The sequence below is a fragment of the Fusarium oxysporum genome, chromosome 8 (genome assembly GCF_000149955.1).
Source record: "Fusarium oxysporum f. sp. lycopersici 4287 chromosome 8, whole genome shotgun sequence".
Taxonomy (NCBI): domain Eukaryota; kingdom Fungi; phylum Ascomycota; class Sordariomycetes; order Hypocreales; family Nectriaceae; genus Fusarium; species Fusarium oxysporum.
In genome coordinates this window covers 2,629,161-2,656,896 of record NC_030993.1, presented here as the reverse complement: position 1 = coordinate 2,656,896, position 27,736 = coordinate 2,629,161, and the positions used below count along the sequence as shown (strand labels likewise).

At 48.1% G+C, this 27,736-nt stretch overlaps 13 protein-coding genes across 17 annotated transcripts; 7 read left to right on the top strand and 6 right to left on the bottom strand.

Annotated features, from left to right (window-relative positions):
- FOXG_03499 (uncharacterized protein) lies at positions 1-1,712 on the bottom strand. Of its 3 annotated transcripts, XM_018381248.1 has the most exons (4): positions 1,172-1,712; positions 1,041-1,101; positions 580-993; positions 1-523 (listed from the first exon to the last, which is right to left on the bottom strand). In XM_018381248.1, exons 1-4 carry the CDS (start codon positions 1,473-1,475, stop codon positions 397-399), a joined length of 906 nt encoding a protein of 301 aa, XP_018237689.1. In that variant the 5' UTR covers positions 1,476-1,712; the 3' UTR covers positions 1-396. The 3 variants fall into 3 exon arrangements, with proteins under 3 accessions (XP_018237689.1, XP_018237691.1, XP_018237690.1); XM_018381250.1 differs by having other exon boundaries at positions 1,041-1,712; XM_018381249.1 differs by having other exon boundaries at positions 1-993.
- Positions 1,713-2,369: 657 nt separating this feature from the next.
- Positions 2,370-6,098, top strand: FOXG_03498 (uncharacterized protein). The gene is made up of 4 exons (XM_018381247.1): positions 2,370-2,494; positions 2,556-3,571; positions 3,696-3,845; positions 3,893-6,098. The coding sequence occupies exons 2-4, from the start codon at positions 3,543-3,545 to the stop codon at positions 4,776-4,778; spliced, it is 1,065 nt and encodes a 354-aa protein (XP_018237688.1). The 5' UTR covers positions 2,370-2,494; positions 2,556-3,542; the 3' UTR covers positions 4,779-6,098.
- FOXG_03497 (uncharacterized protein) lies at positions 4,896-6,108 on the bottom strand. Its single transcript, XM_018381246.1, has 2 exons — positions 5,418-6,108; positions 4,896-5,372 (listed from the first exon to the last, which is right to left on the bottom strand). Exons 1-2 carry the CDS (start codon positions 6,056-6,058, stop codon positions 5,105-5,107), a joined length of 909 nt encoding a protein of 302 aa, XP_018237687.1. The 5' UTR covers positions 6,059-6,108; the 3' UTR covers positions 4,896-5,104.
- Positions 6,109-6,194: 86 nt separating this feature from the next.
- FOXG_18566 (uncharacterized protein) lies at positions 6,195-7,034 on the bottom strand. Its single transcript, XM_018398692.1, has 4 exons — positions 6,808-7,034; positions 6,712-6,743; positions 6,498-6,562; positions 6,195-6,388 (listed from the first exon to the last, which is right to left on the bottom strand). The coding sequence occupies exons 1-4, from the start codon at positions 6,870-6,872 to the stop codon at positions 6,320-6,322; spliced, it is 231 nt and encodes a 76-aa protein (XP_018237686.1). The 5' UTR covers positions 6,873-7,034; the 3' UTR covers positions 6,195-6,319.
- On the top strand, positions 6,603-9,417 carry FOXG_03496 (uncharacterized protein). Of its 2 annotated transcripts, XM_018381244.1 has the most exons (5): positions 6,603-7,082; positions 7,138-7,771; positions 7,822-8,397; positions 8,447-8,718; positions 8,765-9,417. In XM_018381244.1, exons 1-5 carry the CDS (start codon positions 7,046-7,048, stop codon positions 9,253-9,255), a joined length of 2,010 nt encoding a protein of 669 aa, XP_018237684.1. In that variant the 5' UTR covers positions 6,603-7,045; the 3' UTR covers positions 9,256-9,417. The 2 variants fall into 2 exon arrangements, with proteins under 2 accessions (XP_018237684.1, XP_018237685.1); XM_018381245.1 differs by having other exon boundaries at positions 6,603-7,771.
- Positions 9,418-10,143: 726 nt separating this feature from the next.
- On the top strand, positions 10,144-12,145 carry FOXG_03495 (uncharacterized protein; the record flags this gene model as incomplete). Its single annotated transcript, XM_018381243.1, has 4 exons — positions 10,144-10,175; positions 10,233-10,842; positions 11,464-11,729; positions 11,812-12,145. The coding sequence occupies 4 exons, from the start codon at positions 10,144-10,146 to the stop codon at positions 12,143-12,145; spliced, it is 1,242 nt and encodes a 413-aa protein (XP_018237683.1).
- A 337-nt stretch (positions 12,146-12,482) lies between these two features.
- FOXG_18565 (uncharacterized protein) lies at positions 12,483-13,549 on the top strand (the record flags this gene model as incomplete). The annotated part of the gene is made up of 2 exons (XM_018398691.1): positions 12,483-12,514; positions 12,565-13,549. 2 exons carry the CDS (start codon positions 12,483-12,485, stop codon positions 13,547-13,549), a joined length of 1,017 nt encoding a protein of 338 aa, XP_018237682.1.
- A 441-nt stretch (positions 13,550-13,990) lies between these two features.
- Positions 13,991-15,312, top strand: FOXG_03493 (uncharacterized protein; the record flags this gene model as incomplete). The annotated part of the gene is made up of 2 exons (XM_018381242.1): positions 13,991-14,106; positions 14,163-15,312. The coding sequence occupies 2 exons, from the start codon at positions 13,991-13,993 to the stop codon at positions 15,310-15,312; spliced, it is 1,266 nt and encodes a 421-aa protein (XP_018237681.1).
- A 35-nt stretch (positions 15,313-15,347) lies between these two features.
- Positions 15,348-16,621, bottom strand: FOXG_03492 (mitochondrial import inner membrane translocase subunit TIM16). Its single transcript, XM_018381241.1, has 2 exons — positions 16,465-16,621; positions 15,348-16,373 (listed from the first exon to the last, which is right to left on the bottom strand). Exons 1-2 carry the CDS (start codon positions 16,465-16,467, stop codon positions 15,960-15,962), a joined length of 417 nt encoding a protein of 138 aa, XP_018237680.1. The 5' UTR covers positions 16,468-16,621; the 3' UTR covers positions 15,348-15,959.
- Positions 16,622-16,751: 130 nt separating this feature from the next.
- On the top strand, positions 16,752-19,212 carry FOXG_03491 (uncharacterized protein). 2 transcript variants are annotated; one of them, XM_018381239.1, is made up of 4 exons: positions 16,752-16,918; positions 16,997-17,240; positions 17,288-17,542; positions 17,591-19,212. In XM_018381239.1, the coding sequence occupies exons 2-4, from the start codon at positions 17,033-17,035 to the stop codon at positions 19,102-19,104; spliced, it is 1,977 nt and encodes a 658-aa protein (XP_018237678.1). In that variant the 5' UTR covers positions 16,752-16,918; positions 16,997-17,032; the 3' UTR covers positions 19,105-19,212. The 2 variants fall into 2 exon arrangements, with proteins under 2 accessions (XP_018237678.1, XP_018237679.1); XM_018381240.1 differs by having other exon boundaries at positions 16,758-16,918; positions 16,997-17,542.
- Positions 19,104-20,951, bottom strand: FOXG_03490 (50S ribosomal protein L13e). Its single transcript, XM_018381238.1, has 5 exons — positions 20,365-20,951; positions 20,251-20,284; positions 20,140-20,186; positions 19,885-20,043; positions 19,104-19,806 (listed from the first exon to the last, which is right to left on the bottom strand). Exons 1-5 carry the CDS (start codon positions 20,365-20,367, stop codon positions 19,411-19,413), a joined length of 639 nt encoding a protein of 212 aa, XP_018237677.1. The 5' UTR covers positions 20,368-20,951; the 3' UTR covers positions 19,104-19,410.
- A 531-nt stretch (positions 20,952-21,482) lies between these two features.
- Positions 21,483-24,760, top strand: FOXG_03489 (uncharacterized protein). Its single transcript, XM_018381237.1, has 2 exons — positions 21,483-22,656; positions 22,713-24,760. Exons 1-2 carry the CDS (start codon positions 22,395-22,397, stop codon positions 23,267-23,269), a joined length of 819 nt encoding a protein of 272 aa, XP_018237676.1. The 5' UTR covers positions 21,483-22,394; the 3' UTR covers positions 23,270-24,760.
- On the bottom strand, positions 23,441-26,904 carry FOXG_03488 (uncharacterized protein). The gene is made up of 2 exons (XM_018381236.1): positions 24,937-26,904; positions 23,441-24,869 (listed from the first exon to the last, which is right to left on the bottom strand). Exons 1-2 carry the CDS (start codon positions 25,036-25,038, stop codon positions 24,054-24,056), a joined length of 918 nt encoding a protein of 305 aa, XP_018237675.1. The 5' UTR covers positions 25,039-26,904; the 3' UTR covers positions 23,441-24,053.
- Between the last annotated feature and the right edge of the window lie 832 nt (positions 26,905-27,736).

Here is a 27,736-nt window from a genome sequence, read left to right as displayed (position 1 = left end):
TTTTTCTACGTTTTTTCATATATTTGGACCTGTTTATCTATTTGATGTCATGCGTTAATATAGCACTTTTTACACGAACTCAACAAGAGATCGAAGCTTCCTCATGTCGCCCAATCGCGAAGGACTTTATACCTAAGCCCTGCACACCCTGTGCGATACCCTTTCTAAAAATCATCCTATAATCCTCCAGGCAGTTAATTTGCCAAATCCTTAACGCCCATGTTCGCCATACTGTCTATATATACGCTAAAATTCGAGGCACAATACCGATAACAAAGGAAAATATCCGTTGAGCTCGCCCCAGTTGGTTGGGGAGTTTCTTTCTGGACCTCATTGTCCTGGCGAGCATGTTTTCCATCTTACTTTCCATCTTACAAGTTCTGAAGAAGATGAGACTTAGTCTCCAAAGACGGTAGTGTCGTCTTGGTCCATCTGGTCCATTTCCTTGGTAAACTCGGGGGTTTCCTTGAAAGCATATCCGGGGTGGCCAGCGTTCAGAAGAAGAACAGCAATGTACATCATGCTAAGAACAGTCAGTGAGTTGTTACTATAAATGTGACAGGCTTCAGGGGCTCTTACCAAGATTCAAGAGCGATGTAGAGACCTTCGTCTCGAAAGATAGCACTGAAGTATCCTCCATTGAGCTCAGCAATTCGGTAGCCACATCGAATCAAGATGAAGATAGTCGAAAGGAAAAGGAAAAAGAGGAAGGTGAGAATGGGCTTGGTAAGGCGATATCGGGCCGGTGACTTGGAAGCCCTGATAACGTAGTCGATGAACAATCCAACGAAACAAAGTAGAGTGACGACTTGGAAGACAAGACCAGCGATGGAGATGTCCTCTCCAGTCTTGACGTCGTCTTTCGCTGTGGAAACGACTGAGACTGCACCGCCGACGGCTTGGAGGATGAGGGAGATAATGTCGGAAGGGATGAAGATCCAGTAGAAATACTTGGGAGAGAATCGAGAAACATTTGGATCGACGAAGTTGATGCTGAGAGTGTCAGTTGTGCTTCTTCTGGGTGAACTGAGGGAACTTACACCTGGGACAGAAGAACATAGATGGCAGCAGAGAAGAAAACGGGGGCAATGGTGATCATGACTGGGCCAGAGTTAGTCAAGTTCTCCCTTTCCATCCATTCCTTGTTCGAGTTTGGTTTAGAAACACTTACTGATCTGCAATAGAAAGCCAATAAAGTCAAATGGATTATCGTGGATGATAAGTCGTCCGACGTAACCGATAATCTCGAGAATACATCCTGCCATCATACTCGCCATGAAGCCCCATGTCTTCATCTTGATACCTTGGAAGATATGAAGAGCCATAGACAATCCGAATACTCCAATGAAGATGGCATTAGCGGGAACGTTTGGTTGGTATCGTAGTATACTCGACTCGAGGGGACATAATTCGAGTGTACAGTTGGCATCGGAGCCGAATGAGATAAGCCCGCCGGGTAATGGTGTATGGCTCATGTTTGCGATCTTCACCACGTCGTCGAGTTAGAGTTGACAAACTTTTCGGTAGGGCTGGATATGCAGGAACTGATCAGAGCTCGCACTTGTTTACTGTTGGATGGTTGTTATGATGTGACGGATTGGATATCTGGGGAAGACAGCAGATTCACGTCTTTATAAAGGGGCAGGTTTCAAGATATCAGATCTCGGCACCCGTCGGAACAAATACCCAAGATCTGACTCCGCGGGCATAACGACCCAACTACGTCAACTCGCACCACTGATCCTGAATTCCTATACTATTTCAGCTGGAGTGGAGCAAAAAAGTCGATTGTACACTTCAGGATCAGGTGGGTCCGGGTGCGCCGTCCACCCGGGGCTCCGGCCGATCGGGCGCCCGCGGGAGGCGGACGGGCAAAATGGACATGAAACATGAGGCTGAGTTTTATAGAGTTCTATAATTCGCATTTATACGAGGGATCTTGATAAGCTATTTCTAGATTTAATGAGTTTCCACGTCAGCAGAGCATGGTTCGCGCGAGTGTTGTTGAGTTAGGGTTTGCTGTGGACTGTTCATAGGGATAGAGAACGTGGCTGGCCAGCCAGAAGCCATTGGATATGCAAAGACGTATCGTGAGATTCGTTACCCTTACACCATATCTAGTGGTTCCAGCATGATTATCTCGGCCGTAACGGACATCTACCTTGTCCGTACCTTGCATGATCTAGCTCGGCAGTGGTGGCCGGATATACATCCCATGGTGATGATGGCTGCATCGTGACAGGACACTAAGGGTCTAAGGCGATGTTGATCTTATCTTAGATTCGTTTCGGTACAAATATTGTTGTATTCGTACTCGGCCCTGGAGCATTGTCCTCACTGTAAGTCTATGCTTAAATTCTGGATATTCACAGCCAGGTTGATCCAAGCTGCAGAGATATGTAGGGTAGGCTTGACAACTATCATGGATACTTTACAGGTCAAATCGGTTCAAAAAATGACAATTCCACCAGTGGTCGGTTTGTGCTTCATCATGGTAAGTAGAGATCAAATAAGAAAATTATCGTGTCAAGTAATGAGGCTCAACATTTCCTTAGATATTCGGTGATATTGGTGCCGACTTGGAGTTGCAGCTTGGTCTCAGCCAAGCCGGAGCACGAGGCTTGGCCCGCGCCTCCGACCGGGCCCGAGTCATGCCGACTCCGTTGTCAACTGCGACATCAAAACCTTGTTAGCGATCCTTCAATTTGAAACTATTTATAATGTGGTCCATATCCTATCGCTTCAGATTCAGATAAGTAAGCCATATCGATATCCTATCACTGATAAGATATTCTCTTGTTTCTCTCTTTTCCCGTTTTATGGATCAAGTATTGCATGTTCTTCTTGCCAAGATCTTGGTTGAGTAAGCATCCTATTACCACGCGTATCATGCGTTTTCACCAGGCGACAGTTGCGGCCATAGATCTTGTTTATCTGCGGTAATTATGTGTCCTCTGCAGATAAATTGCTGCAGTTGCTTTCGAAATGGTTGATGCCTAGATGCTCTGTCCACGAATATGTAAACACTTGTCTTCAAGATACAGGACTCGCATCCGAGACACGTGTACCAACTCCGCAGTTGAAAGAGTCAGGACCCTCAAAGAAACCGTGTTCAGTTTAAGAATCAGAATAAAAGTCGTCATTGTGCCCAACAAAAGACACTTGCCTCTATCACGAGGGTCAAGTCTGCATTCAGGTGATCAGCTCTTTTGACTCGAGACATATTTCTCCATTCGTAGCACCTACTTTCAGTGGGTCACTCACTAAGCCATCACCGTCACACGAAAAAAGTGCCCCGCCCCCGCTCGCGGGAGTTTCGGCGCCCACTTCACCTCTTTAGGTCCATTTTCAGCTCAGTCCAGCTTCAACCACTAAACGTTACCTATCTTCAAACTTATTCTATTACACCTACAAGAAACCTTTTTTCTTCTCTTCCTTACACCTCTCGGAGACAATTACCCTCTTCTCCGTTGGTCAAACCCCCGCTCATATTCAGCTTTAACTGTCGCGTCACGCACGAGGTTTCACCTCGGGTTGCAGTCATGTTTGACCTTTTCCCTATGCTCTTATCGTAAGCTTCAGCCCTATACATCTTCGTCATGAGGCGTCATATTCGCAATTGCGATGATAGCCACCTCAATCAGCTCTCAACGCCAATGGATCTGATTTACTGACTATTCCCTTGTTCTCAATAGTTCTGTCGCATGTTATCTGTTTCCTATCTTTGCATCTTACAAAGCGCTCAAGACACATGATCCCACCCAGCTGACGCCATGGCTGATGTACTGGGTCGTGCTCAGTTGCTGTCTTCTCGCCGAGTCTTGGGTTTGGTTTATTGTCTCATGGTATGTCTAAACCTCATACCTGACACCTTCTGTACTGACACTAGCAGGATTCCGCTTTACGGTTATTTCCGTTTACTATTCCTCCTCTACCTTATCCTCCCACAGACACAAGGCGCTCGACGTCTATACGAGGAATATGTCCATCCTTATCTTGAAAAGAACGAGACGCAGATTGACGACTTCATCGCAAGCGCACATGAGCGCTTGACTGCTGCCGGAATATCTTACCTCAAGCTCGCTATTGAGCAGTTCAAAGTCAAGGTCCTCGGTCTTCCACCATCCGAACCCGAGTCGCCTCCTCCCGAGCCTGCGCAAGGCTATACGCAGTCGCTTCTGTCACGATTCAACGTCCCTGCTGCGCGATGGGCTGGTAACAACAGCAGCGGCACCGACTTTTACAGCCTGCTCTCCAGCGCTGTGGCAGCTGCTACCAACGCAGGTGGACAATCGGCTGGTACGAGAACAGTTGGAGGTGAGGCCACAAACTCGGGCGCATTGATCCCACCGCATCTTCGCGAGTCTGGTGCCAGAATGGACTTCATCTCGGCCCAGCGCGATCGCTTAAATGTCCTGATCTCGGCACTTGATCGGGAGGCCCAGGATCTTCGTACCGAAGCCCAGCGTGCCCAGACAAGCACAGGCTCTCGCCGCGATCCCATGGCCTACGGAGGTTATGATAATAACGAGGAAGATGAACCTACCCAGCGACCACCTAGTGGACTTAGCGCATGGAGTGGTATTAGCAAGAGTCGCAGCGAGACCGATTTCGAGAGGATCGACGCGGAGACTAGTTCGGACGAAGACCATCGTCAGGTGCGCCGAAGAAACCAGGGAGCCGGCACTAGAAATGCATCAGGCTCATGGGTTCCTTGGGGATGGGGCGGTGATGCCGCATCAGGAGGCGGAGCGAGCGCCTCCGGAAGGGAAAGATAGAAACTCCATTCTGGGAGGTGGGTTTTGAATGATCATGGGTCTTACTAAGGTAGGTATGGTGTTTTTTGACATGGGCCCGTTGATATTCGGCGCGATAACTGCCCCAGTGCATATCTATAAATGGGAATTGGTGTACATGAGCTCGTTCTTCTTTTAAGATGACCCTAGATATTGGTCTGATGATTCGTGATCCATTCATTTTCCTCTGAAGTACTACAGTATCGCTCCATGCGCCAAAGCCATACGTCTAATCCATCCATATCATACATTGAAATATTCACCCCGAGATTCTATACAAATGTAGTGCAAGGAAGACATGACAGTGTCTAACAAAACTTGTAAGGGTATGTTGCCTCGGCGACACCCTTCTTGAAAAAGAAAGTCCTCTTCTTCTTAGTGATCGCGTGCTCGACCCATTTTTCCTCTATAAAATGCTTTCTGAACCAGCGGATGTACACAGGATCCCAGAGTTCAGAGGCGATACCGAGATCCTTGCAGCAACGCATCAGGGCGTTGGATTTGGCACCCTCAATGGCGGCAGGGATAGATTCGGGGCTGAAGTAGTTGTTGTAGCCCTGCGATTGGGAGACCATTCTGTTCTTGTTAGTCAATGATGATATTGGAAATTGGTTTACTAACCGGCCGTTCACGATGAGAGCGTATTCACGCGTCACGATCTGGTTACCGACAACAACATCCCCACGATGGACCATTCCCCAAGCCATCGGTCCAAACGCCTCATTCAGCCGTCGTCGGTACTTGACCTCTGGCAAGTAGATGATACCATCGGGCTTGACCTCCACATCTGCAGCATCAACTGGTCTTGCGAGAATCTCATTCTGCTCAGGAGTAACAGCCTTCACACCAAGGCCATACCAGCTCGTCTCCCAATTGATGTGCTCTGTGTTCTCCGTGTCCGTCTCGCTAGTCTCGCTCAGAATGCTCTTCGACACTGCAACAGGCTTGTGTGGACTCTCCAGCTTAGGACTCTTGCTGCTCGCCGCGGGCTTTGCGGAAAATGTCTTGGGCGCATATGTAGACTTTGCAGGCGCAGGTGTAGATTTTGCAGGTGTTGACTTCGCAGGCGCAGTTGTAGGTGCAGGTTTAGCTCTGGGAGTGTATTTCGGCTTTGTGACAACGTCTTCTTGCTTCACTTGTGTAACATCTTCATCAGGCTTTTGCAGCGTCACGTCTGATGCTTCGGTAGCGTATCGTGCAATTGGACGAAAGGAGGTGGGGAGTCTTCGGGCGGTGAAGAGGGTGCGACGAGGGACGAACATTGTGGGTTGCTATGGGGAGTTGGATATGGTGAGCTTCAAGCTTGATGAAGCTGTGGTGATAATTTCATGGGCGGGTGGATAGATTGTCCGGTGGGGACAGTGCTAATACTGTGTATATCATACCATGATGCCTTGATTGAGCGAACGCATTTGGAAGTCATAGTTTCCTAATCGACTGGAAAGGAGAGCCTGGTCTTGGTATATTACATTTTATACAGTAATAGTACAGTATTATGCGGTTACATGTCCCCGAATGCGACTTCAATTGTCCTTGGTCTCTGTGCGTTGGTCGTTGTTATGAGCCTTCCAGCACTGTTTGAATTGCTCCATCTATGATACTGTCAGTTCAGGTCTATGACAACATAAAAAGCAATGTGATAAGGCATCTCGAAATAAATGAAACAATAGGGCTGGATTGTATTGGATTTTTTATACTCACTTCTGCAGCACATGCGCGCCAATCCTTCTTTTCAAAGTAGCAATCCGTCATTTTTGCGTTCTCATCTGAGTTGGTGATGTCTGTTAGCAAGCTTTTTTCTCAACAAACCGATTGATGAGCGGGTAGTTGAGGCGTAGACTTATAGAACCTTATAGAGGTCCTATATCTTCCTTTATATTTCGCCATTGGGTTTTGTAAGAAAGAAGAGACTCACCCGCGCATCCAGTGCTAAAGATCCGCTTGTCCCTTCATCAGCGGTTAGCAAAGGCCTCGGCTTTCGGTGTCTCAACGGAAAAGAGCGCTCACTCACCATTCATCAGGCTCATCGTCATCTTCTTGTGTGCTCTGCTGAGCGTTACTCTCTTCTTTCGTCATAATTTCGATTGATCTCTTGTCGAAAATTGTGGTGATTGAGTCTTGTGTGTTATCGTTGAAAGAGGTTAAAGGTGGTTCGAGGCGGAGATTTAACTGAGGCGAGATCCAACAAAGTCAAGTGACAAGACTACACGAACAACTTTGATATCACCAGAACCAGCCAAATACGAACAATGGCACCAGCAAAGCTCAACGTTCTTGTTTACACAGGTTTGATCCATCAACTCCCTTCACTGGCTGTTACACTCACTGATTCACTACCAAGGAATCGGCACCACAGTTGAGTCAGTGCGGCATTGTATCTGGTCCCTCCGCCGTCTTCTCGGCCCCAACTACGCCGTCATCCCCATCACCGAGAACATCGTTCTCAAAGAACCATGGCAAGCAACATGCGCACTCCTCGTCTTCCCAGGTGGTGGCGATCTCGGCTACTGCCAGGCATTGAATGGTGAGGGAAATCGTCGTATCGGCGACTATGTTCGCCGAGGAGGCTCTTATCTAGGCTTCTGTGCTGGTGGCTACTACGGGACACAGAAGTGTGAGTTTGAAGTGGGAAACAAGCCCATGGAGGTTGTTGGACGAAGAGAGCTAGGGTTCTTCCCAGGGACCTGTCGAGGTGGTGCGTTCAAAGGCTTTGAGTATCGGAGTGAAAGGGGGGCGAGGGCTGTGCGTTTGACGGTACCCAAGGGTGCCTTTGAACAGGAGGTTGCGTCTGAAATCATCTCTTACTACAACGGAGGAGGTGTCTTTGTTGATGCTGCTTCGGTTAAGGATAGAAAGGTCGAGGTTCTCGCTACTTACGACGAGGAGCTTGATGTCGATGGTGGTGATGGAAAAGCAGCAGTTGTTCTTTGCACAGTCGGAGATGGCAAAGCTTTGCTTACTGGCCCTCACCCCGAGTACGTTTCAATCTGTTCACCGTATACATGTACTGACTGATACACTTTAGGTTCGCTGCGGCCAACTTGAATCCTCAGCCAAGCGTTCCTGGGTACGATGACCTGGTCACCAAACTAGGAGGCGCCGACAAGGACCGAGCTGCTTTTCTCAAGGCATGCCTCACAAAGCTCGGTCTTGAGGTCAGCCCCCACGATACAGGTGTTCCATCGCTCTCCCATCTTCACCTCTCCTCCATCACCGACACAGGCGTATCAGAGCTATTGACTGACTGGAGCGGCATCATCGACAAGGAGAACGGCGAAGAATGGATTCGAGCGGAAACAGATACCTTTCACATCCAGAATGAAGATACAATCTGGAGTCTCGAAGGGCTTCAGCAATCCCTGACAGAGACAACGGATTCCAACATCTCTGAAAATGGCAGCATTGACTACAGCAAGATCATCAAGAAGATCTTTCCTCACGAGAAGGGTCTTCCTCACCCCAAGCTTACACCACATTTCAACCATGGTCTGTTCTTTTCGAGCCTGAAGCGTTATCGACAAATTGAGCCAACTGCCCGGGCATGGGGCGACTTGCTCATGTACGGCGAAGTGGTCACAAGTACAAATACCATGCTTGAGAAGTATTTTCCCCCTTCCAAGCAGGAGACGTACCATACTGACATGTACCAGGAACCCTAAGCTCATGCCAAAGCTCCCAAGTGGCTTCACTGTCTCAGCTACGACCCAAGTTGCCGGTCGTGGTCGTGGTTCCAACGTGTGGATTGCTCCTCCTGGAATGCTCATCTTCTCGACTGTTATCAACCACCCAGCCCACTTAGCTGTGAGTCGCCCTGTGGTGTTTATTCAATATATCACGGCTATTGCTATGGTTGAGGCTGTGCAGTCTTATGACCGTAGCTACGAGGACATTCCCATCAAGTTGAAGTGGCCCAACGACATTTGTAAGTCAATTCAGCTCCCTTGCAAGAGCAAGTCTAACATCGCTAGATGCCCTTGATCCCACAAAGTCACAAGAGAAACCGCACTACGTGAAAGTCGGCGGTATTCTCTCACAGTGTCTCTATTTCGACGGCAACTACCAAATCATCCTCGGTGTAGGCCTCAATACCACCAACCCCCGTCCCACAATTTCCATATCCGACCTCGTTCCCTCAGGGGCATCAGAACTTCATCTCGAAACCCTCCTAGCCCGCGTTCTCACACGCATAGAAGCCATCTACGCCCAGTTTCTTCGAGAAGGGTTCTCAGCTGATCTTGAAGCCCGTTACTACCGCCACTGGTTACATACAAGACAAGATGTCACTCTCGAGGCAGAAGGTGGTGTCAAGGCTCGTGTGATGGGAATTACGCGGGATTGGGGAATGTTGAAGGTTGAAGAGATGGATGCTAGTGGGAGGTCGACAGGGAAGATCTGGGCATTGCAAAGTGATGAAAATAGCTTCGATTACTGGAAGGGCCTGGTCAGGAGGAAGGTGTGAGAATAAATATGTGTCGAAGCGCGGGAAGTAGGCAGATATGCGTTAATCAACGCTACTTATGAATTATCATTATGTACTTACTTTTCAATTAGATCATGCCATATTCGATATGCCAATAATCGAGAATCGAGTCGCAAAGGTATCCTTCTGAAGACTGTTTCACTTCTATGGAAGTGTAGATGGTGACCCAAATCCTATGGGACTGACATCTTGGATGATCGTCTTGACTTTGGAATGGCAGAAGCTCTTACGGACGGTTGAAGTTTCTCCTCTGTTTCCGTCACACTAGGTACATTTCTACTGGCAGAGGTCAAGGACGGTGCGGAGCGCTTGGTAGCATAATTGGACCCCTTGTAAGGGTGGCGCCCAGAAGAATGGGCTGGGAGAGCATTAGATGCACATCGAGGGCCCAAGAAAACATCTCAGGGATTACGCATCGATTCAGCGAGAAGAATCATGAGCGCGAGAAGTACCTGGATTATTCATCTATGGCATCAGCTCTTATTTATCTGAGTGATGTTGTCATCCCCAACACTTGATGTCGCTCAGCAACGAAGCATTTTCCAGATCATCTTTATATATGACTCGCCCTTACTGACTGAATGATCCTTGCGTTTCTTTTTGTGCTGGCATAATTAACCAGAGCTGGGGTTATGCTCTGAGTGTAATCGCCTCTTCTTTCTGTTACTCACAACCCTGCCAGGCTCAGCATCTAACCACAGATAATGCTGCAGCTAGTCAATGTTGATTTGTTTCCCAATCCTACCGTCGTTAAAACTATTTAATCCTCTGGGGGGGACTGCTCTGTAATGTGACATTCTTGACCGCTCGTCCCCTCGCCAGCATCACCCTCCGCGGGCGGGCACAAATCCATCTTTCAAACACACAATGTGCTTCGTATTCACCGATCCTGACCTCATGTAAGTTTACAAGACACCTAGGCTAGTATACAAGGCTTTGACTCAGTTTCTCGACAGCATTGATGAACCCGAATTGCAATCTGCCAACCTCAACATGGACAAAAAAGGGGACACGCTGTCCGAGAACGAGGCCTCACTGGCCCTCCAGAGACATGAACCTCGTGATTTTAAAGACCTGACAGGTCATACTTTCAGTACAATACCTCTAGATTTCAAGCCAGTACTTACCATACCATGGACGGAGCGTCCTGACCAAGGCGTCTCGAATCTTGCTGCGGACTTGACTATCATTGAGAAGTTCACCACAGCCACTCAGTCAGAACAACCGATTACGGCTAGTATTCCACGAAGGCTCACCCCGGGTACTGAGATAGAGATAGTCACCATTATTGATGGAACGAAGTTCATCGCCCCGAGCAGCACGTCAGACGCAACGACCACCAGTCAGGAGTCAGAAATCACTTCACCTAAGGAGACGACTACTGATGTGCCCAGCTTAAGCACCGAGAAACCTCTACTCACTTCATCCCCTAACAAATCGGGTGAAGAAAGTTCTTGGACTACATCATACACAACCTCTTCAAGCACAGAACTTCGACCATCCTCTCCCGCGAATCCCTCTGGAGCACCTATTCGCTCAGATACCTCCGCAATAGTCGCAGGAGCAGTATGCGGAGGTTTAATTATCACCACTCTTGTATTATTCCTCTTTTATGAGTTATGGCGACGATTTGAGACTCCAAAACTGCGACATGAACCACGACATCAACCGCATTATGAACCACAACACCAACCGCATTATGAACTGCGACATGGACCACGATATGAGCCATCAACTAATATAACTTTGAGTTTCCCTCATAACCATGTCGAGGTACAGCCCCAACAACCGGTTCCGGATTATGGGTGGAAAGCTTGAAAATCTTAACGACTCAAGGTGACATTGATTTACAAGGATATGATTGAACAAGGATGCAGGGCCTTTCCATAGTTTTTTTTAGTTGCACAAAATACTATTGCCTTCTCTGAGTCAATACATTATGCAGCTTGATCACAGTCGGGTCTATCTGCTCTCGTCTAATAACTCACAATGACCGCAATGCATCTTTAAAAATAGATTGGAATACCTTGAATCAGCTCAGTGTGCTACTTATATATAGCCCTCGAAGACCCATCGCGTTATGTTCGATCTTCTCTCAAACCTCCACAAGCATTTACCCAACTCCCTAGTCATCCCATCAAAAGGCCTTGTTTCCCATCTATCATCGGCAATATCAACATACATTAGATCATGGAGAAGCAGGAGTCCCCAACTTCTCATGGGACCGATCTCTCGTCCAAAAACCACCATAATGACTGTCGCGAGCTTGTGGACTTGACTGGAAGTGTCTACAGCACAATTCCGTCTGGCTTCAAACCAGTTCTTACATTCGCATCAGAAGACCTCCCAGGAAAAGATAGAGAGGATGTAACAGTCATCGACAAGGTAGATGGCACTTCCACCAAAAATGGCGTGGTAGTCATAGGTACCGAGACTTGGGAACCTTTCACTTGGTATATAAGGCATAAGCACCAAACATTCACTCTTGTCTTGCGTTCCTACGGAGACCACGAGTAGTGATGTTGATATACTCAGCATCATCAGCCATTTGACGCTGCCAGATGCAACTCCGACAACCTCAAGCGAGGAGTTGACTTCAAGTTCGTCAACTTCGGAGAGTTTGGTAATTCCAACTGCTGCGGAACCTTCCAACGGCTCTCTATCTGCAGGTGGATGGATATTTGTATTATTTGCGGCCGTGATTTTGCTTTTCCTATCCACCATGGCCACTATGTTTATAATACTCCGTTCACGTTCCATGCACAATCAGGACAATTTCAACATCCAGCTCGACAATGCTCCCTTTGAGCGTACTTACACGGAGCCTGCGCAGCCTGTACAGCCAGCGCCAGCGATTTGGAAGTCATGAATGATTGTGCGGCATGGGGATAATTCTGGTTGTACGTCAGGTTAACACAGATGCAGAGTCTCATGATGGCACTTGTTAGTTACACAAATAGCATTTATGTTTCACTGAATCAATCACTCTTGATGAGTCTATTCACTATTATATAAGTTTCATCACTCAACAACCCACAACAAGTGAATAAATCTCTGATCTAGACACCGGCCTACCTTGAATCAGCCCAGCATGGTGACTATATACTGGGTCCTTGGAAGCGTTCTCTCGAGAGCGATCTCGACAAACAGCAGAATTTACAAACAGGGATTTTCCCTTCCTACAGGGCTTCAAATGACTGCTCAAGATGCATGTTCCCTTTCCTGACTTCGAGTACATGTAAGTACAACTCAACCTCTGGATTCGCTCGACCCCTGACATTATGGTAGCGACGAGGCTCAAAGCCAGTCTCCTGGACTGGAAACGACCGAGAATGAGGAATTTGAACATGAAGAGACATCGTATTTCCATAATGAGCCTCGTATCTTCATTGATTCGTTGGGCCATACTTATAGCGATATGAAATCCAACCAAGAACCGTATTCCACTTACGCGAAGGTTATTACAATCCCACACAAAAAGGTCCAAGAACCGGTAACCTTCACCTCAAGACACACAATAACCCTTACCTCGATGGCAACTCTAACTTCGTTTACCACTATATTCGAAACAAAGCACCTAGGTCCCGTCGATCCATTGCCCAAGGTCACTTCTAAGATCACTACCCATATTACAATAACAGCTGTCAAAGACCATTCGACGAGTTCTACTTGGACCAGTCGGCCAACCATAGACGTCAACCCTTCATCCCCTCCCAGCGTTGATGGGAGCACTGATCCATCACTTTGGAGTACTGTTACCATAAGTGACAGGATACCATCCAACTCAACTTTGGATACATCGTATACCGCTAGCCAAGAAGAACCAGATCTACCAACAGGCACAGAAGCTTCTTCTTCGAACGGCTCTTTAACAACAGCTGAGGTAGTGGGTGTCGCTGTCGGTGTGTGCTTCATACTTGTCGCAATATGTTTATTAACCTATTTTTGGTTAAGAAGTCGTCGACACCGAAAAGACACCAGTCCCCGTACTTGTGTACCCCGCGGCGTGGAAACTTCACGATCAAACCCAACTCCATCAAACTGGCCATATGGTCAAGAGCTCAAAACTATATTAGTCCCCCATCGCTCTACTAAGGCAAACAGACTTCTAACTACCGATGCACGTCATATGTCTTTTGATATCGATAAAGACGGTTATAATAGGGGTCTTAAATACTATAAAGGCGAAGCTTTTAGTTGGAGAAATCCTGACGGTTACAATACAGATCTCGACCAAGATCCTGAATCGAAGGGCAAGGAGCGTGCAGAATAGCAAAGTTTGATATGAGAACTTATTTCTCAAAGCTTGATTTCTCTTCACTTATGAGAGGTTCTCGTTAAATCTCCTCATATAACTCAGACGTAAGGTGTTCCCCAAAACCTTGGCAACGTGTCTGAATGAATGGCATGTGATACTGTGACAAACGCTAGAATCTGCAGCAAACAACTGTCGTAGAGTTTCGTTAACAACCATGAGAGGATTCACGCACAAACTCTATCATTGGATGTATATATAGAAGTCAAGAATTACAAGATATAAAATGGAACTTGAGACGCAAAACATCTGGACATTACCCCCATCTCATCCGTTCCGCCCTTTCTGGTCCTTTTCCCCCCAGACCATTATGTTTGCTACAGTCATCTGAAGACTCAACCCGAATAAGCCAAACTTACAGTATCTAAAGATTTTTTGTTATTTTAAACATTTTGCAAGATGCTGCTTCTCAAGCTTTCCCTCCTGACAGCTATGGCAATACCCGTAGCTGCCCTTCGTTGCCAAAATGAAGTCACAGACGTGACGGGAGACCGCAACTGGGTGTTGGCAGGTTGGTAAGTCACATATACTTCATCTCTCAAGACTATACTGATATCTTCTTTCTGTATAGTGGCCCTTGTCGCAAGTATGTAGGCAACAATAGGTACTCTTTCGAAACTCACCTTGAAATGCCTAATGACGACGCCGACGACTTCAAGTATAATGAAGACAACGATGAAACCTACAAAAGTCTCTGCGAAGTGTGCCGCAGTAACTATGGCCCCAAAGAGCCAGGCCGCGGTGACTATGGCCCTAAACAGCCAGAAAAGGTCATAACCAGCTCGATCATGGTGCTTAAACTGCCCAAGGAGACACCAAGCATCACAAATATCAGAATAACACAGACGAAGCCTCGCGTCGGATGGTCAACTCTTCCAGGTCCCGACGATGGCACTACCTTTGCTTGGTTTACGAAAACGACAACGCATACCGAGACCGAGACTGAGACTGAAACCACGACCACAACGGCATCCACTACTATAAGTCTAAGGAAGAGTACAGCAACATCGATGGGCTTGAGTGAGACTTCAGCAATATTGGACCCAGAAGAGACTGGCACTCCAACGCCAGAAAAGAAAAAACGCTCTTCTACCTTTCAAACAGTCGGTATCGTGATAGCGGTTATATTTTTCATCCTATTTGCCGGTCTAGTCGCTTGGAAATGCCTTCAACACCGCCATCAGGCTCAGCCAGATCAGGGCCCAGAGGACCCAATCGGTGATGCTAGTGTCGCTGGAGGCAGCGCCTTCGACGATTCAGACTCAGAGTCCGATGGGGGCCAGGCCAGAAATTTGATAGCCTCCATCAGGGATTGGTTCAGAAGGCACCAGTCTCCATTTCCTCCACCAAACGAGCCTGAAGAACCGGCTCCTGATGTTGTCGAGGAACGTGTACCCGATCCAGGTCCTCCTCCTCCTATTCCTGTGCAACCAGGTCAAGCTCCCGCTGATGTAGAACATTCATACATCCCACCTACTCCTCCCGCTATTCCTGGACATCAAGTCGGGGCCCCTTCAGTTCAAGTGCCAACTCCTGATCCAGCTCAAGATCGGAGTAACTCGAGTACCTACAGCCAGGACAGCGGGTATCCAAAGTCGCTCGAAATACCCAAACCACTCTCCATACACAGATCCCATCGTAGACAGGAAGAACGTAAGCCGCTTCAAGAATGGACGACAACTGGAGAGCCCGTGCAAACCGGAAATTATGGCTGGGTTTAGTCTTGGGATTGCGCCTTGGATGGAACAGAATGGACGGTAGTTTTGGTTACATGTATATAGTTTTATCAGCGTGTTCACATCTCGTGGGCAAGTTTGTGGTTTGATCTTTCCAATACAATGGCTCCTTTTCATGATTTAGTCTGTTATTACACCACGTGTAACACCCAGAGACGGCTGATAAGCCTAGAAGAATCTGGCAGTGTGAATAGCTTTGTGTCTATAATATATCAGTGCCCAATGAGGTGTGTTTGTCTCAGGGACACTAGAATACCATCCCAAGCCACACCACATTGTGGTCGACGATATATTTGATGCTGAAATATACGCCCTCATCTCACGCCAACCCATGACCTCATTTTTTCTCACATCTAACCCAAAAGTACTCCGTTCATATCGTACAGTTGTATTAAACATAAGATAGCATAGGTCGTCTGCCTCTTTTTTCTTTCGTCTAAGAACCAGCCAACCTCGAGCGGCTCATCACGCCACCGATAACCCAATAAACGCCGTGCCATGCCGCAGTCGAGTGAAGATGTACATTGTATACATGGAGAAAGTAAACTCCTCCCTCCCGTCCCTCAGAACTCCTTTACGAGGTCATCGTACAAGTGTTGCTTTTTCCAGTTTTATTTGCACAAGGAGAGTCGTCAGTCCTTGTAGACCTTGGGCTTGAAACCCTCTTTGATTTCAGCCTCTTGCTCCATCTTCTCCCGTATAGGACCGATCTCTCGCTCGAATCGCTCCTTTGCTCTTACAATCTTGCTCTGAAGATAGAAACTGCCACCCTTTTGAGGATCGTTGGCGTCAAACAGTCGCTTATAACGTGACAGAACCTCTTCGACATTGGCTTGTCCACCAGCCGGGGGCTTGACGTTGAGAATCTTGCATGCCTCATCGAGAGTCATGCCAGAGGAGAGAGAGGCACCGGCGGATGGGTTGCCAGCCTTGGCCTGCGCTCGCTGGTACGCTGAAGCAGCCTGAGCCTGCTTGTAAGCTGCGACAAATGATCGACCGAGGATTCGGGAGCCTGTTAGAAAGGCTGTGACTACGAATTTGTGCGCCTGGGGTTATATGTTAGCCGCCACTCTAACCAATGCGGCGATTCTTGAAGTAAAGAACATAGCGGGCATGAACTAAGACGTGGGCGCATACCATTTTGAAGGATTATGGGTGATGGAGACGAATTGATTATCAGGAGAAAAGGTGGAGATAGATATCGCTGAGAAGCGACGTTGAAATAGCGGCCCTCGTTCGCGACGAGGGAAAGGATCGTGATGGCGCTGCTAGAGACTTTTTCCCCGGGTGCAAAGTCGGCGGAGGCGGATCATTCCGAGGTCGGAATTTTGCACCTCCGATCAACCGGCAGCAGTATGATCTGCCGCAGTTTAGCCGAGTAGTACGTCCACCACGATACACCGAGCATCACCGAGATATATGCCCCGCGATGGAGCTGCAGAAGAGAATGTTAGGTGACCGCAATGAGATGCATGGATGTAATAAATTTCATGAACCAAGACTGAAACTTGTTGCTGAATTTTAATTGCCTAGAGATTTATTTTCTCATCTCTTGTATTCATGTGAAGCTCTACAGACTTTCATTCATTTTGTAAGCACCCTCTCCATGAAAATGTATAGGGTATCTCAAGCGGACATTGGTGTAGCTAATTCAACGACCAACTTTCAGCATCATATCTCATACTCCACAAGGGAAGCTGAGATCATGTCTATGTCACCTCAAGACGTGGCTGTCCTGATACAGCGTGAAGGAAGCGGAGCATCGCCAGATACTTACGATGCCGCCAACGAACCTGAGGATGCTGTTGTGAAACGAACAAAGCTATTATCTTCCGTGCTCGAAACTCTTAAGCAACAAGATCCTTCTTCGCTAGAGGCTACAGCCAAGGCGTTGGGCGACGGAAGTCGAGATGGTAAGTGAAATCCCTTACCGTTTGTGAATTTGTTAACGTGGACACAGTGGCATGGAGACTCCCTTATGGAGATTCGGGAATTCTCGAATTCTTCCTTGACATTCTTGCCTCAGATGAGGAGCAACCTCATGGTGTCAAAGTCCAGGCTCTGCGTGTTACCGGAAATTCTTGTGCTGATACAGACCAAAATCGAGCTCGAGCTGTTGAGGGCAAACATATCGTTTCTTTCATCAAGCACCTTCAGGACATGAGCCTTGTTCCATATTTGATTCCGGTGCTCTACAATGTCCTTGTTGATTATGGTGAGTCTTAAAGATGACACTCGGGCGGGACAACACTGATACTCGTAGAACCTGCTCAACGTCTTGCTTCAGAGTCACGACTCAGCAGTCATCTCATCACTCTCCTTCAGTCACCCAACCGCGCTGCTTTCAGCCCGCTTGTCACTTATTTCTGCAAGATCCTTGCTCTTCTCATCACACAAGATGGCGAGGTAGCTGTTGCAGATTCTGAGACAGCCTCCGTTCTCCTGAAGCTGGCAGTCAGCCCTGACCACAACACTGATATCGAGGACTTTCTCGCCCTCGTATCTACCGCAGCCAGTTATCTTGCTAATGAATCCTTCCAAGAGCAACTCCTCAACTCAAAAGAAGCAGATGTCTTCGTCAAGGCATTCTACATCGCACATACCCAATTCGACTCAGAGCTTGATGACGAAGACACTGCCAAGGAACTTGGGCAGCTGTGTACTTCGTTGCTTACAACCCTGGCTGACCTGACTGGCAATGACGCCTTCCCAGCTCATTATTCCCTTGAAAGCTCAGTGCCCCAGTCGCTTCTTAAATGGTTGAAGGAGCCGCATGTCATTCTTCAGTCCGCAGCTTGTCTGGCTCTGGGCAACCTCTCCCGTTCAGATCAGGCTTCCACGGCCTTTGTGCAGAAGTATCAGGCTCATCTTTCTCTGATCGCCATTCTTTCCGATCCCGAGATCAAAGATGCCCAGCTTCTTCACTCCGCACTGTCTTTCCTCAAGAATCTCGCAATTCCGGCACAGAACAAAATATTACTAGGGGATCTGCTAAAGCCAGTGAGTGTACCAAGGATACTGACCATCGATACTCTTCCTCAGGTCCAGTTCTCGGCAGTTTCACTAGTTCGTCTACTGCTTGTGAACTGCCCAGATAATGTTCGTCGAGTTGTTAGTCCTATAACAGCTGAAGGAGAGGGGTCTGGCAAGCACACAACTGTCCATGATATGATCTCGCTCTTTGATCGATCTGATACGGAACCTACCCGACTCGAAGCCGCACGAAGTGTTGCTACTGTATGCCGAGTTCTTCATACAGCACCCACCGAGGAGGTTCTTTCTGGATGGAGTTCTGAAATTGAAAAGACACCATCGAGGGATCTGTTCTATGCTGAACATGATCTTTCACAAGTGCTGTCATTCCTCATCACTCAAGAGAAGTGGCCCATTCTAAAATCCGAGGCATGGTTCGTCTTTGCTCTCATGTCGCGATCCAAGGATGGCGCCCAAGTTATCGCCAAAGTCCTTCCTATATCTGGAGCTATGGATGCTCTCAGTTACGCAGTCACCGGAAAGACGGCAAACGACGAAACACCACTGATCGAGAGTGGTGCCCCTGAAATCCCCCCAGCAATTCCTGAAGAGCTGGCATTGGAACCTCAGCAGGTTGACCCGAAACAAAAGGCTAATATGGCTAAGGTGGACAGAGAGAACTGTTTGGTATTGTGTACCGAAGTTGTCAAGAATGGGGAGACTCTGGAATCAGAGCAAGTTGGTCGATTACGGAGTTTGATTCGACAGGGCACAGAGTTGCTGGGGGAAAGGGCTGAAGAGTAGTAGAGTCTCAAAGAATGGAATAGACACAAATACTGGGAATAGACATCACTTTACGAATCGTTCAGAGCGTTGAAATCGTAACGAATAACTTTTTAAGAAAGAGATACCATATGCGCGTAATGCATCCATTGACCAAGTAATGATAGAGCAAAGCCGGTGATCATGCAGTAAATTTCTTGAGCTGGACCTAGAGTATCTTTCCTCCATACCCGGCCAAGCCTTTCATCAGAGCCTCGAACCGACGTTGCCCATGTCTCAGAGACGCAAAGAGCAAAACCCTCAAACACCAGTTCCCTTTTTGCAAGTTTATTTCTTAGCCGACTCAGCCTCAGCGGCATCCCGCACACGCTTCTGTCGGGCACCCTCGTATCGGGCGTTGGCACGAGCGACACGGAGAGTTCGGTAAGCACCGGCCTCGATGTTGGAAGGCATGTCACCCTTCTTGATCTCCTTGACAGCGATGTCGGTGGGGGCAATGGGGAGAGTAGCGGAGATGTGAGAGGCCTTCTCGATCTTGGAGACGTCGGTCTTGGTGTCACCCTTCTTGGGGGCGTTGGATCGGCGGGGGAGGAGGATCAATCGCTCCTGGTAGGCCTTGAGGCGGGCAACGTTGGCAGCAAGGGACTCCTCGCTGAGGTTCTGTCGGCGGAAATCGACAGCGATGCCGATGGTGGGAGCGAAAGCCTTGGGGATACCGGCCTCCTGCGTGGTTGTTAGAACTGCAATTCTTCTGGCGTATCTCGCATCGTGTGCATTCGACTGAGACGCAATATATCATACCTTGAGCTCAGCCAGGGTGAAACCACGGCCGGAGCGGACACGGCGGTTGTACTTAAGGGTAGGGCATCGCACAACAGGTCGGAGCTTGTCGACAGGTCGAGGTGCGAGGGCAGCAGCCTTGGCCTGACGAGCTGTGCGTCTCCGCGACTTCTTGCCGGGCTATTCCATAGTCAATATTTGTGTGCCAAGTAAATTTCCAGAAAATCGAGATGAATCGTTTCTTCTCTTCTCTTCTCGTCGGGTGTATCGTCATACCTGGTCGAAGTGGGTTCGAACCCGGCGCTGCCAATCCTTGCGGAAGTCTGTTGAAGGAGTCAGTCCCTCAAATCCTCTATCATATCGTTATTCGGGGGTGGTGCGGCTCACGGTTGTTGACGAGCTTCTGGTTGTGCTTGATCGCCTGTAGTAAATCAGGTCAGCGAATGCGAATGCACTCGAGCGCGATGAACATTATCCATCGCATTGGGCGTATCTCCATACCATTGTGTCTGCTTGCGATCAACGTGCTCCGATGGTCGATGTCGGTCGTGAGGCGTGTAAAATTCGGAGGGTAGAGGCTTGTCCAATTTCCAACTCAAGAAGGGTTGTGCCCTTAGATTTTAGTGGGTTGTTAGCGAGTTGCCCAAAGATGTGGATCACGTGCTGAATGTGGGCTTTCAAATTCATGATCGGGAGAATGTTGCAGCGGTGCCGGCGGGATTTAGACAGACGAGTTTGGAGAGACTTGGTGTAAGAAATTCAGAACGGCTGGGAGTTGATGTCGATGGGTTGCAGAAGCCGCAGAAGGCTCTATATATTATTTTGGCGGTTCATGAGCATATTATAAACACGGCATCTGTTGTTGTAAGGGAATTCCATAATAGAAGAAGAGTGCTGATATGTGCTCGAACTGGAAACTACTTTTGAAGATCTCGTCACATTGAATCTCTTCAGGCTCAGTGAACATGGAAATATTTCACTGTTAGATTGTGATTGGAGGTCTTCCCATCATGAGAAATGGTTCGAATCTGCATCCAATGTGTTCTTGTTCAGCAACCATTAAAGCTGAGATCAGTCATCGTCTTGTACACAAGATAAATGTCACCAGACACAAAGTCCCGAGGACAGTTAAAGGTTTTCATCATTAGGCTCGGATGAAAGAGATATCCTTGAGGCCTTCTGGCAAATAGTAAGGAGGATATAATGTGAAGGTACTGCTCGAAGTCTCTTGATCAGCAAGGTCTGTCAAATCATCACTGGTCATGCATTTCTTCAGCACTAGCGCTAGTCGCTGCATACCTTACTCTCTCTCTCTCTCTCTCTGTGGTCGATGCACTCCACAACCACCAATTGCGGCGGAAACACAATCGCTCAGAAAATAATTTCATAAAATCTCAACTTAATTTTGTTTTGGCAGGTGCACACAGGTGCCGGGGGCGTTGCACAATTTCAAGCATCCACAGAGAGTGGCCCCTGCCCTGCTTCCTCCTGCCTGCAATTTCCCAGGCACCGAACGCCTCAGCATCAAGGCATCAATCCCTTCTCCATCTGCCTATAAAAAGCGGCTCCCCCTCCCTCCTCTTGTTCCGTTTTTCTTTTCTTCTTCATACTTACCTTGTTGAGAGGAAGCCAGCTCAAGAATTGGCTTCCTCAGCATGGAGGGCCTGCATTGCACATCGCGGAGTCACTCTTTGCTCTATTGTCCTTCGGGGCCATAGTCGGCGGAATTTTTGATTTAAACCCACTTTTCATTGTGCTGATGGCTTGATGCTATCTCATGAAGAAGAGTCTTGTGTGATGTGTCGTGATGCTGAGGTTAGACAGGTACTTCTCGATTGCTCTGATCCTGCGTTGCTGTGTGATTGAGGCAGACGTAAAGTCCTGGCGCCCAAGTCTATTTGCGAAGTTCCGCAGCTCATGATTCGATCCGGTTGTAGAAGCGCAATAACGGCTCTCATCCTTTACCTCACGCTCACACTCGCCGTAGCCTGTGAATTGATATGCTGATGATCAGATACTCCTCAACTCATGTACTTGGTTACAGCATGGCATTGCGTGGACGTGAGTACTTGACAAAAGGGACATCGCGCATTTGCCTGTTTACTCGAGATTTGCCAAACATACTGCCGTGGTGACTGCAAATACCAGATCCATTGACGAGCATCTTGATGGCTTCATCGAAATATATCCATTCTACAGTAGCAAAAAACTTCGTTGTCAGCATCAGATGCCAAAATGAAATCGTCAAAGGGTCTCCTGGGTTTGTGCTAAATTTACCCAAGTGTTTTTGGCGCTTGGGACCCAGGTTCTCAGGTAGTCGACATCATCTTCCAATATCTCCATCTTCACAGCCCACCATCCTCTCACCCGAAGCTATTCCGCACCAATCACATTCCCACAATTCCTTCTCGCAGCAGTTCGAAAAATCTCATGACACCACTTTCCATCCTTCCTGTCAACGGCCAATCCATTCGATCACCTCGCCCTGGTAATTATTCTCCGCAGAATAAACCCTTCCTCACACAGAGACAATGGCTTCCAGGATGGGTCCCCGGAGCGTAAAGGACGCAACACGATTTACGTCCACAATCCCCCACGCAACATCGAAGGCCGCGCAGAGAACACCACGCATCCCAGGCGAAACACCCGAGCAGCGAGTGAGGAGACTGCGACAGGCTCATCTTGCTGCTCAGCATGCCAGCATTAGCAAGACGGATAAGTTTATCGATGCTTCGAGGAGAATCTTCGATGTAGCGCATCGTTGGACGGTGGGAAGCATTGTGGTGTTCACAGGTACGAACGACTGAACGAAACATTCGACTGCAATCGCCAGCTGACAAGCATTCTAGTTGTTGCAGCTGTTGTCTCCGGATACTCTGTCTGGGATATGATTCGTTACAACCGAGCCCGCCGAGCCGAATGGGTCGAGGCCCAGAAGCTACTTGAAGCCGATGAGCTTGCTATGGCACGTCTCGCCTACATCAAGGGCGGAGCTACAGAGGAACAGATCCTTCTCGTCGAGGAAGCCAACCAAGCTGCCGAGGCAAGAGGCGAGAAGCTACCACCTTTGCTCGAGGCACCTTCACACCGCACACATTTTGAAGAACACATCAAGCCCACATTTAAAGAAAACACAGAGGAGAATGTTACAAAGCCATCAAGTGGGAAGGGTGTACTAGGGATTTTCTCTGGTGTGCTAGGCGGCGGAGAGAAGAAGGAGGAGTCAACACAAGGCCTCCAGGATTATCAGACACAGTCAGTCGAGTCGGGAGCTGTCAAGGTGAGGTTGGAGGAGGCGATGGCAGCAGAGCGGGAGCGTCAACAAAATGGAGGCCCCCTAGACAGGCTAGGTGTTGAGCCGCCTGCAGGCTCAATTCCTAGCAAGTCTTGGTGGAAGTTCTGGTGATGTGTATAAAAAATCTAATTGGAAAGAGGAACGGATGGCAACATGAAGGAAAACAAAGCGGAGTGTACGTGGTGGGACCAAAAGGAGTGTATCATATGTGTAGATTGGCAGTGCATTAGACGGCGTCGGGGGACCATCTTGTATGTACCATCAGGGAACAAGTCTACTTACCACATCTATTCAATACCAAGCGATCAAATAAGCGCCACTGATTCTTCAAGTTGGGTGAGATGATGAGCTGCGAATGTCTCCATTACTTAAATTGACATTATCGCTATTCTGGTATTGCCATGCATACCTGACGATCTCAAGATCGTATCGCTAACTTCTGATTCCCTATTTACAGGGTGGTCAATGTATACCCGTAATGACCAAATGCTATCCATACCCGCCCGCTTGCCATTGCCTATAACGCCAAGTAAACAAAATGAAAAATGAAAAAGAAAAGGAAAAAAAAAAAAAAAAAGGAAAAAAAAAGGAAAAAAAAATCAAATATTGTCTTGAACTGGCAGACTCCAGTCCGTCTCTTCAAAGGCCCGGTCATGCCTGAATTATGGCCGTCTGTGATAGTCTGAGCTATCAAAGCGTTTGCATCTCCTCACAAGGTTGCAAAAGGCGTAGGACTACGATTTTCCCTTTCGCCGATGGAAGCAATTTTCCCCGAAACAAAATCACTAAAAGCAAGTTTGCGCCTCTGTCGTTTCTTTCTCCAATCAAGCGGCCTCACGCCACTGTCCTATAGTGAGGGTTGTTCGTCAGGATCTAGGATAATCTTCTCTTTTCCCTAAGAAACAATGATGTGGTTGAAGTGTCCTGGAACCTTTAAGCGGCACTTTTCGCAGTCTGCTCGATATCCTATGCTAAAGCTCTTCTTCATGCCGGGTTGCCAGGTCCAGTTGTTGACGGTGTGTCGGCTGCGAATATGGCCTCTCCTAGGAGAAGGCGTTGTTGGATCACCATCACCATCAACTGAATTGCCCGAGCAGTGGGATTCCACATCCATCATAGGATGTTCCACATCATGGGGGGGTGAAGGCTCAACAGTCACATTGGGATGTTCCATACCGGGGGTGACAAAACCATGGGCACTGGCATCAAATTGCATACCGGTAGGGGTGATGGGTTGGCAGGCCATGGAATCATCACCTTCGGAAATGGGTGAGGGAAGACGTCGTTCATTCTGGATGGCTTGCCATCCTCCGGCCATTGTGCGAGGGACACTCTGATCATCACCAAAGCCGGTGTTTTGGTGACCTAGGTTTGCAACACCGTTAGGAGTTGTCACAGCCTGCTGACCTCGAACCTGTGCAGCAAAGCTAGGCTGAATAGGCGTGGGCAGGCGCCCGTTTGCGTTGTCAGATTCTTGGTGCATCACCCCAAGTCGGCCCTGTTCGTGATGTTGGGGTTGATATGTCTGCATCATATCCATGTCGGTGTCTCCATGAGACTGTGATGTCATGTTCGTCGACGATGACCATTGTCGAATTTCTGGCTGAAGATGATCGTGGGGGGCGAAGCTCGGGGCTGGCATGGGCGCATCAGATTGCCATTGTTGCGTCGTTCTAGGATATGCACGGAGTGGAAGGCACTGGATACGTTTCTGCCACATCTTTAGTATTCGACATCATGTGAAAACGCCCTCGTGGCTGCGATTGCAGGAAACTTACGTTGCGGTGCTCGCTGAAGCTCATGCCGTTAGCATTCGCGAGTTCTTCCTCTTCACGGACTCGCTTCCGCTGATCGAAACCAGCATGCTGAACGGCAAACATTTTATCACTGGCTGTTTACTGGTTTGGTGAAAAAGTAGTTGTGGTCAGAAAATACTGAACAAATCCGACAAGCTGGAACAAACGATGTTGACTTTGCTGTCGGACCCTGGGTATTAACACAGGTGGATACGGCTCTGTAATGTCGACGGACAAAGGTTCCTTGGAGGGTAGTAGTTACAGTAGTACTAGCACCGCTGGGGTATCCGATGCAAGGCGAGTGATGTAGTTTAGTAACGTGATAATACGAGATAAAGCAAAAGTGACGAGTCGGCGGTGATGCTGCCGACAAATATGAATGCGATGCGATGCGATAACGTCAATGACAAAGCCAAGGTAAAGAGCAAGAGGTTGGGCCGTAGAGAGTTGAAGAGAGTTTGGTTGGCGTGGGCAAGTTGTTAGTGAGCATCCAGTTCACGAGGGAAGTGGCGGCCTGTCGTCGGCGAAGGAAGCCACGGACTAGTGTGGATCGGCTGGGCTCTGTAGGCAGCGTGTGGTAGCCTATAATAGATAGCCTTTGAGGGTGGGGAGCGAAGCTTGGAACGCAACAGTAAAGCCGGTGGGCGGAGGCTGGGAATTGGTTTTGAGGCTGGCTGGGGCTGACTGTTACTTGAAAAAGAGGACCAACAGCAAATCAAAAGAGGGTATAAGGAAGTGAATATCAGAAAATAAGTGAGACAATTGGAAGGAGCGGGGAAATAAGTTGATCTATAATGTCTTGGCTATGGCTTGGGGGGGTTATACTCGGGCGTTGGTGAAGGGCGAGGCCGTTGGTGATAAGAACATGGGATGAAAGTAAACAAAGGATAAAAAGAGGTGATTGAAGATGATTTGCACAGCAATTGACGAATTGGTTAATTGAATAAAAGAAATACACGTCAGTAAAGTCTACTGCAGCTTAACTAGAAGCTCAACAAACGAAGATAGTGAATGGAATTGAATTGTAATGATTGTCAAGAAGGAAAAGGGGTTGGTTGGTTGGTTCTGTGGATGAAAGTGCAAGAAATGGATGGGAAGCCAAAGTTTGTACCAACGCCACGGCGCACCTTGCAACAGACCAGACGATCTGATTCCAATGCCTCATGCTACTCGCCAAAGTCGTATTAGTCGTGGGGTCGCCGAGAATCCGAGCGATCCCTTGAAGAAACCGATGACTTAATCGGCACGATCCCTGAATGATTGAGGCTTGTCATGCTCATGCTCATGCTCACTCATGTTCACGAGTTAGTTACACGAGAAAAGTAAAGAGGAGGGCTGAGTGGACAGCCTGGACTAGCAACAAGGGTCTCACGGACCAACAGATCCGCTCCCGGAGGCGATGCGAGGCTCTCAGACGCAACGCGGTTCACCATGTTTGACGAGAGTTGTGAGAGTTGACATGTTGGCAACGGAACTCTGTGTGTCTTGGTTTCAGCTATGTTTCGCTTACTCGGCTTGAGTCTCAGTGAGTGCGTGTTCTTCTGAGGTGTCAGAAACGGGTCTCTATTTGGCTTGGGGATGTCTGAGACAGCTTCTGCAGTTTGTCGATCCATTGCTCGGCCACTGGCTCATCCGAGTCGATGTAGGGTAGCATCTTGTGAGTTGTACGAAAACTCGATCGTCGATAACTATCTGGGATGTGATACGAACTATTTCTTCTTAAGAAGTATCACATCCTCGATTGCATGAATTACGATAAATCGTTGAATAATCGTTGGGCGGTTTGTTGCCCTCCTTTTCTCGGCGACACGCATTCCTCGTGTTACCATGATGAACATACATACTTCTAACGTGGGGAGATTTGCAAACAGCCACGATACCAGCAGACTGTGTCACAATATTTTCACATACCGACGTCACCGAAAACTCATCCCTAGTCCCGTTTTTCCGAGATGCAATTATCTCTTAAATGAAGTTCATATTATTTCAAAAGGGTTACAGTTGATTATCGTATGTTGATTCACGTTGTTTTCCGAGACGCGTCTATTGGTAGGGAGAAGTCGACGATGCTATTGGACGCCTAGTTTCTTGGGACGAGACCCTTGAACCCCGGATCGAAATTATTACACTCCGTAGGCCCGAACATTATTGTCATGAATGAACACGAGGGGGAATAGGAGTCTGGGAGACAGGATCGTGGATACTCAATGGCCAAGGGAGACATGATCGTCTCAGAGAGGACTTGCGATATTCGAATATTTATGTTTATTGTTTGCTCTGTCTTACCGCACCAACTCGTCGAGAGCTAATGCAATACGACAGTGAACCATGGTGCATGATGGCCTCTCACAAAACTGCGGAGGTTGCACCCACGAGCTGAAAGGGAAGCGAACGCGGCGGTAAAAGGTATCGCGCGTTTCTTGCATACAGAAGCCTCCAGCATAGGCGGTCTGCTATTTGAGCTTTGTTTAAAGGACATGTGATGAGTCGCTGGCTCTGAGATAAACGCACATGTCTAATGTTCAGTATTTACTGGCCAGGCCTCACCGAGATGTTGAGCTCTACCACGGACCCAGACCGGAGCCAATTGAGCTTAGACCATTGATAATTTCAAAGATTCTAGAACCCTGACGTAGTTGGCCAATGTATTTCGCATGTAACTCCCTGCAAAAAACACAACCCCTCGGTGGGGTACCCTCCGAAGGTCCTCCGGTGTGGTAGTGAGCGAGTGGTGCGAGAAGAGTCACCCTGAGCCAAGCTAAAAATTGTGTCTACAACCTCT

Coding starts and splice junctions, on each gene's coding strand:
- FOXG_18566 (XM_018398692.1), bottom strand. CDS start 6,872: ATGACGAAAGAAGAGAGTAACGCTCAGCAGAGCACACAAGAAGATGAC. Junction 6,563..6,711: donor CTTTAGCACTGGATGCGCGG/GTGAGTCTCTTC, acceptor TCACCAACTCAG/ATGAGAACGCAAAAATGACG. Junction 6,389..6,497: donor GGCGCGCATGTGCTGCAGAA/GTGAGTATAAAA, acceptor ACAGTATCATAG/ATGGAGCAATTCAAACAGTG.
- FOXG_03499 (XM_018381248.1), bottom strand. CDS start 1,475: ATGAGCCATACACCATTACCCGGCGGGCTTATCTCATTCGGCTCCGAT. Junction 1,102..1,171: donor TGGCTTTCTATTGCAGATCA/GTAAGTGTTTCT, acceptor ACTCTGGCCCAG/TCATGATCACCATTGCCCCC. Junction 524..579: donor TACATCGCTCTTGAATCTTG/GTAAGAGCCCCT, acceptor GACTGTTCTTAG/CATGATGTACATTGCTGTTC.
- FOXG_03497 (XM_018381246.1), bottom strand. CDS start 6,058: ATGTTCGTCCCTCGTCGCACCCTCTTCACCGCCCGAAGACTCCCCACC. Junction 5,373..5,417: donor GCTCTCATCGTGAACGGCCG/GTTAGTAAACCA, acceptor TAACAAGAACAG/AATGGTCTCCCAATCGCAGG.
- FOXG_03490 (XM_018381238.1), bottom strand. Junction 20,044..20,139: donor TTCGAACCCACTTCGACCAG/GTATGACGATAC, acceptor ACTATGGAATAG/CCCGGCAAGAAGTCGCGGAG. Junction 19,807..19,884: donor TCACCCTGGCTGAGCTCAAG/GTATGATATATT, acceptor ACAACCACGCAG/GAGGCCGGTATCCCCAAGGC.
- FOXG_03498 (XM_018381247.1), top strand. CDS start 3,543: ATGTTTGACCTTTTCCCTATGCTCTTATC. Junction 3,572..3,695: donor CTTTTCCCTATGCTCTTATC/GTAAGCTTCAGC, acceptor TGTTCTCAATAG/TTCTGTCGCATGTTATCTGT. Junction 3,846..3,892: donor GTTTGGTTTATTGTCTCATG/GTATGTCTAAAC, acceptor TGACACTAGCAG/GATTCCGCTTTACGGTTATT.
- FOXG_03496 (XM_018381244.1), top strand. CDS start 7,046: ATGGCACCAGCAAAGCTCAACGTTCTTGTTTACACAG. Junction 7,083..7,137: donor CAACGTTCTTGTTTACACAG/GTTTGATCCATC, acceptor TTCACTACCAAG/GAATCGGCACCACAGTTGAG. Junction 8,719..8,764: donor GAAGTGGCCCAACGACATTT/GTAAGTCAATTC, acceptor TAACATCGCTAG/ATGCCCTTGATCCCACAAAG.
- FOXG_03491 (XM_018381239.1), top strand. CDS start 17,033: ATGTCTATGTCACCTCAAGACGTGGCTGTCCTGATACAGCGTGAAGGA. Junction 17,241..17,287: donor GGGCGACGGAAGTCGAGATG/GTAAGTGAAATC, acceptor ACGTGGACACAG/TGGCATGGAGACTCCCTTAT. Junction 17,543..17,590: donor CAATGTCCTTGTTGATTATG/GTGAGTCTTAAA, acceptor TGATACTCGTAG/AACCTGCTCAACGTCTTGCT.
- FOXG_03488 (XM_018381236.1), bottom strand. CDS start 25,038: ATGTTTGCCGTTCAGCATGCTGGTTTCGATCAGCGGAAGCGAGTCCGT. Junction 24,870..24,936: donor GCTTCAGCGAGCACCGCAAC/GTAAGTTTCCTG, acceptor AAGATGTGGCAG/AAACGTATCCAGTGCCTTCC.
- FOXG_03489 (XM_018381237.1), top strand. CDS start 22,395: ATGGCTTCCAGGATGGGTCCCCGGAGCGTAAAGGACGCAACACGATTT. Junction 22,657..22,712: donor AAGCATTGTGGTGTTCACAG/GTACGAACGACT, acceptor CAAGCATTCTAG/TTGTTGCAGCTGTTGTCTCC.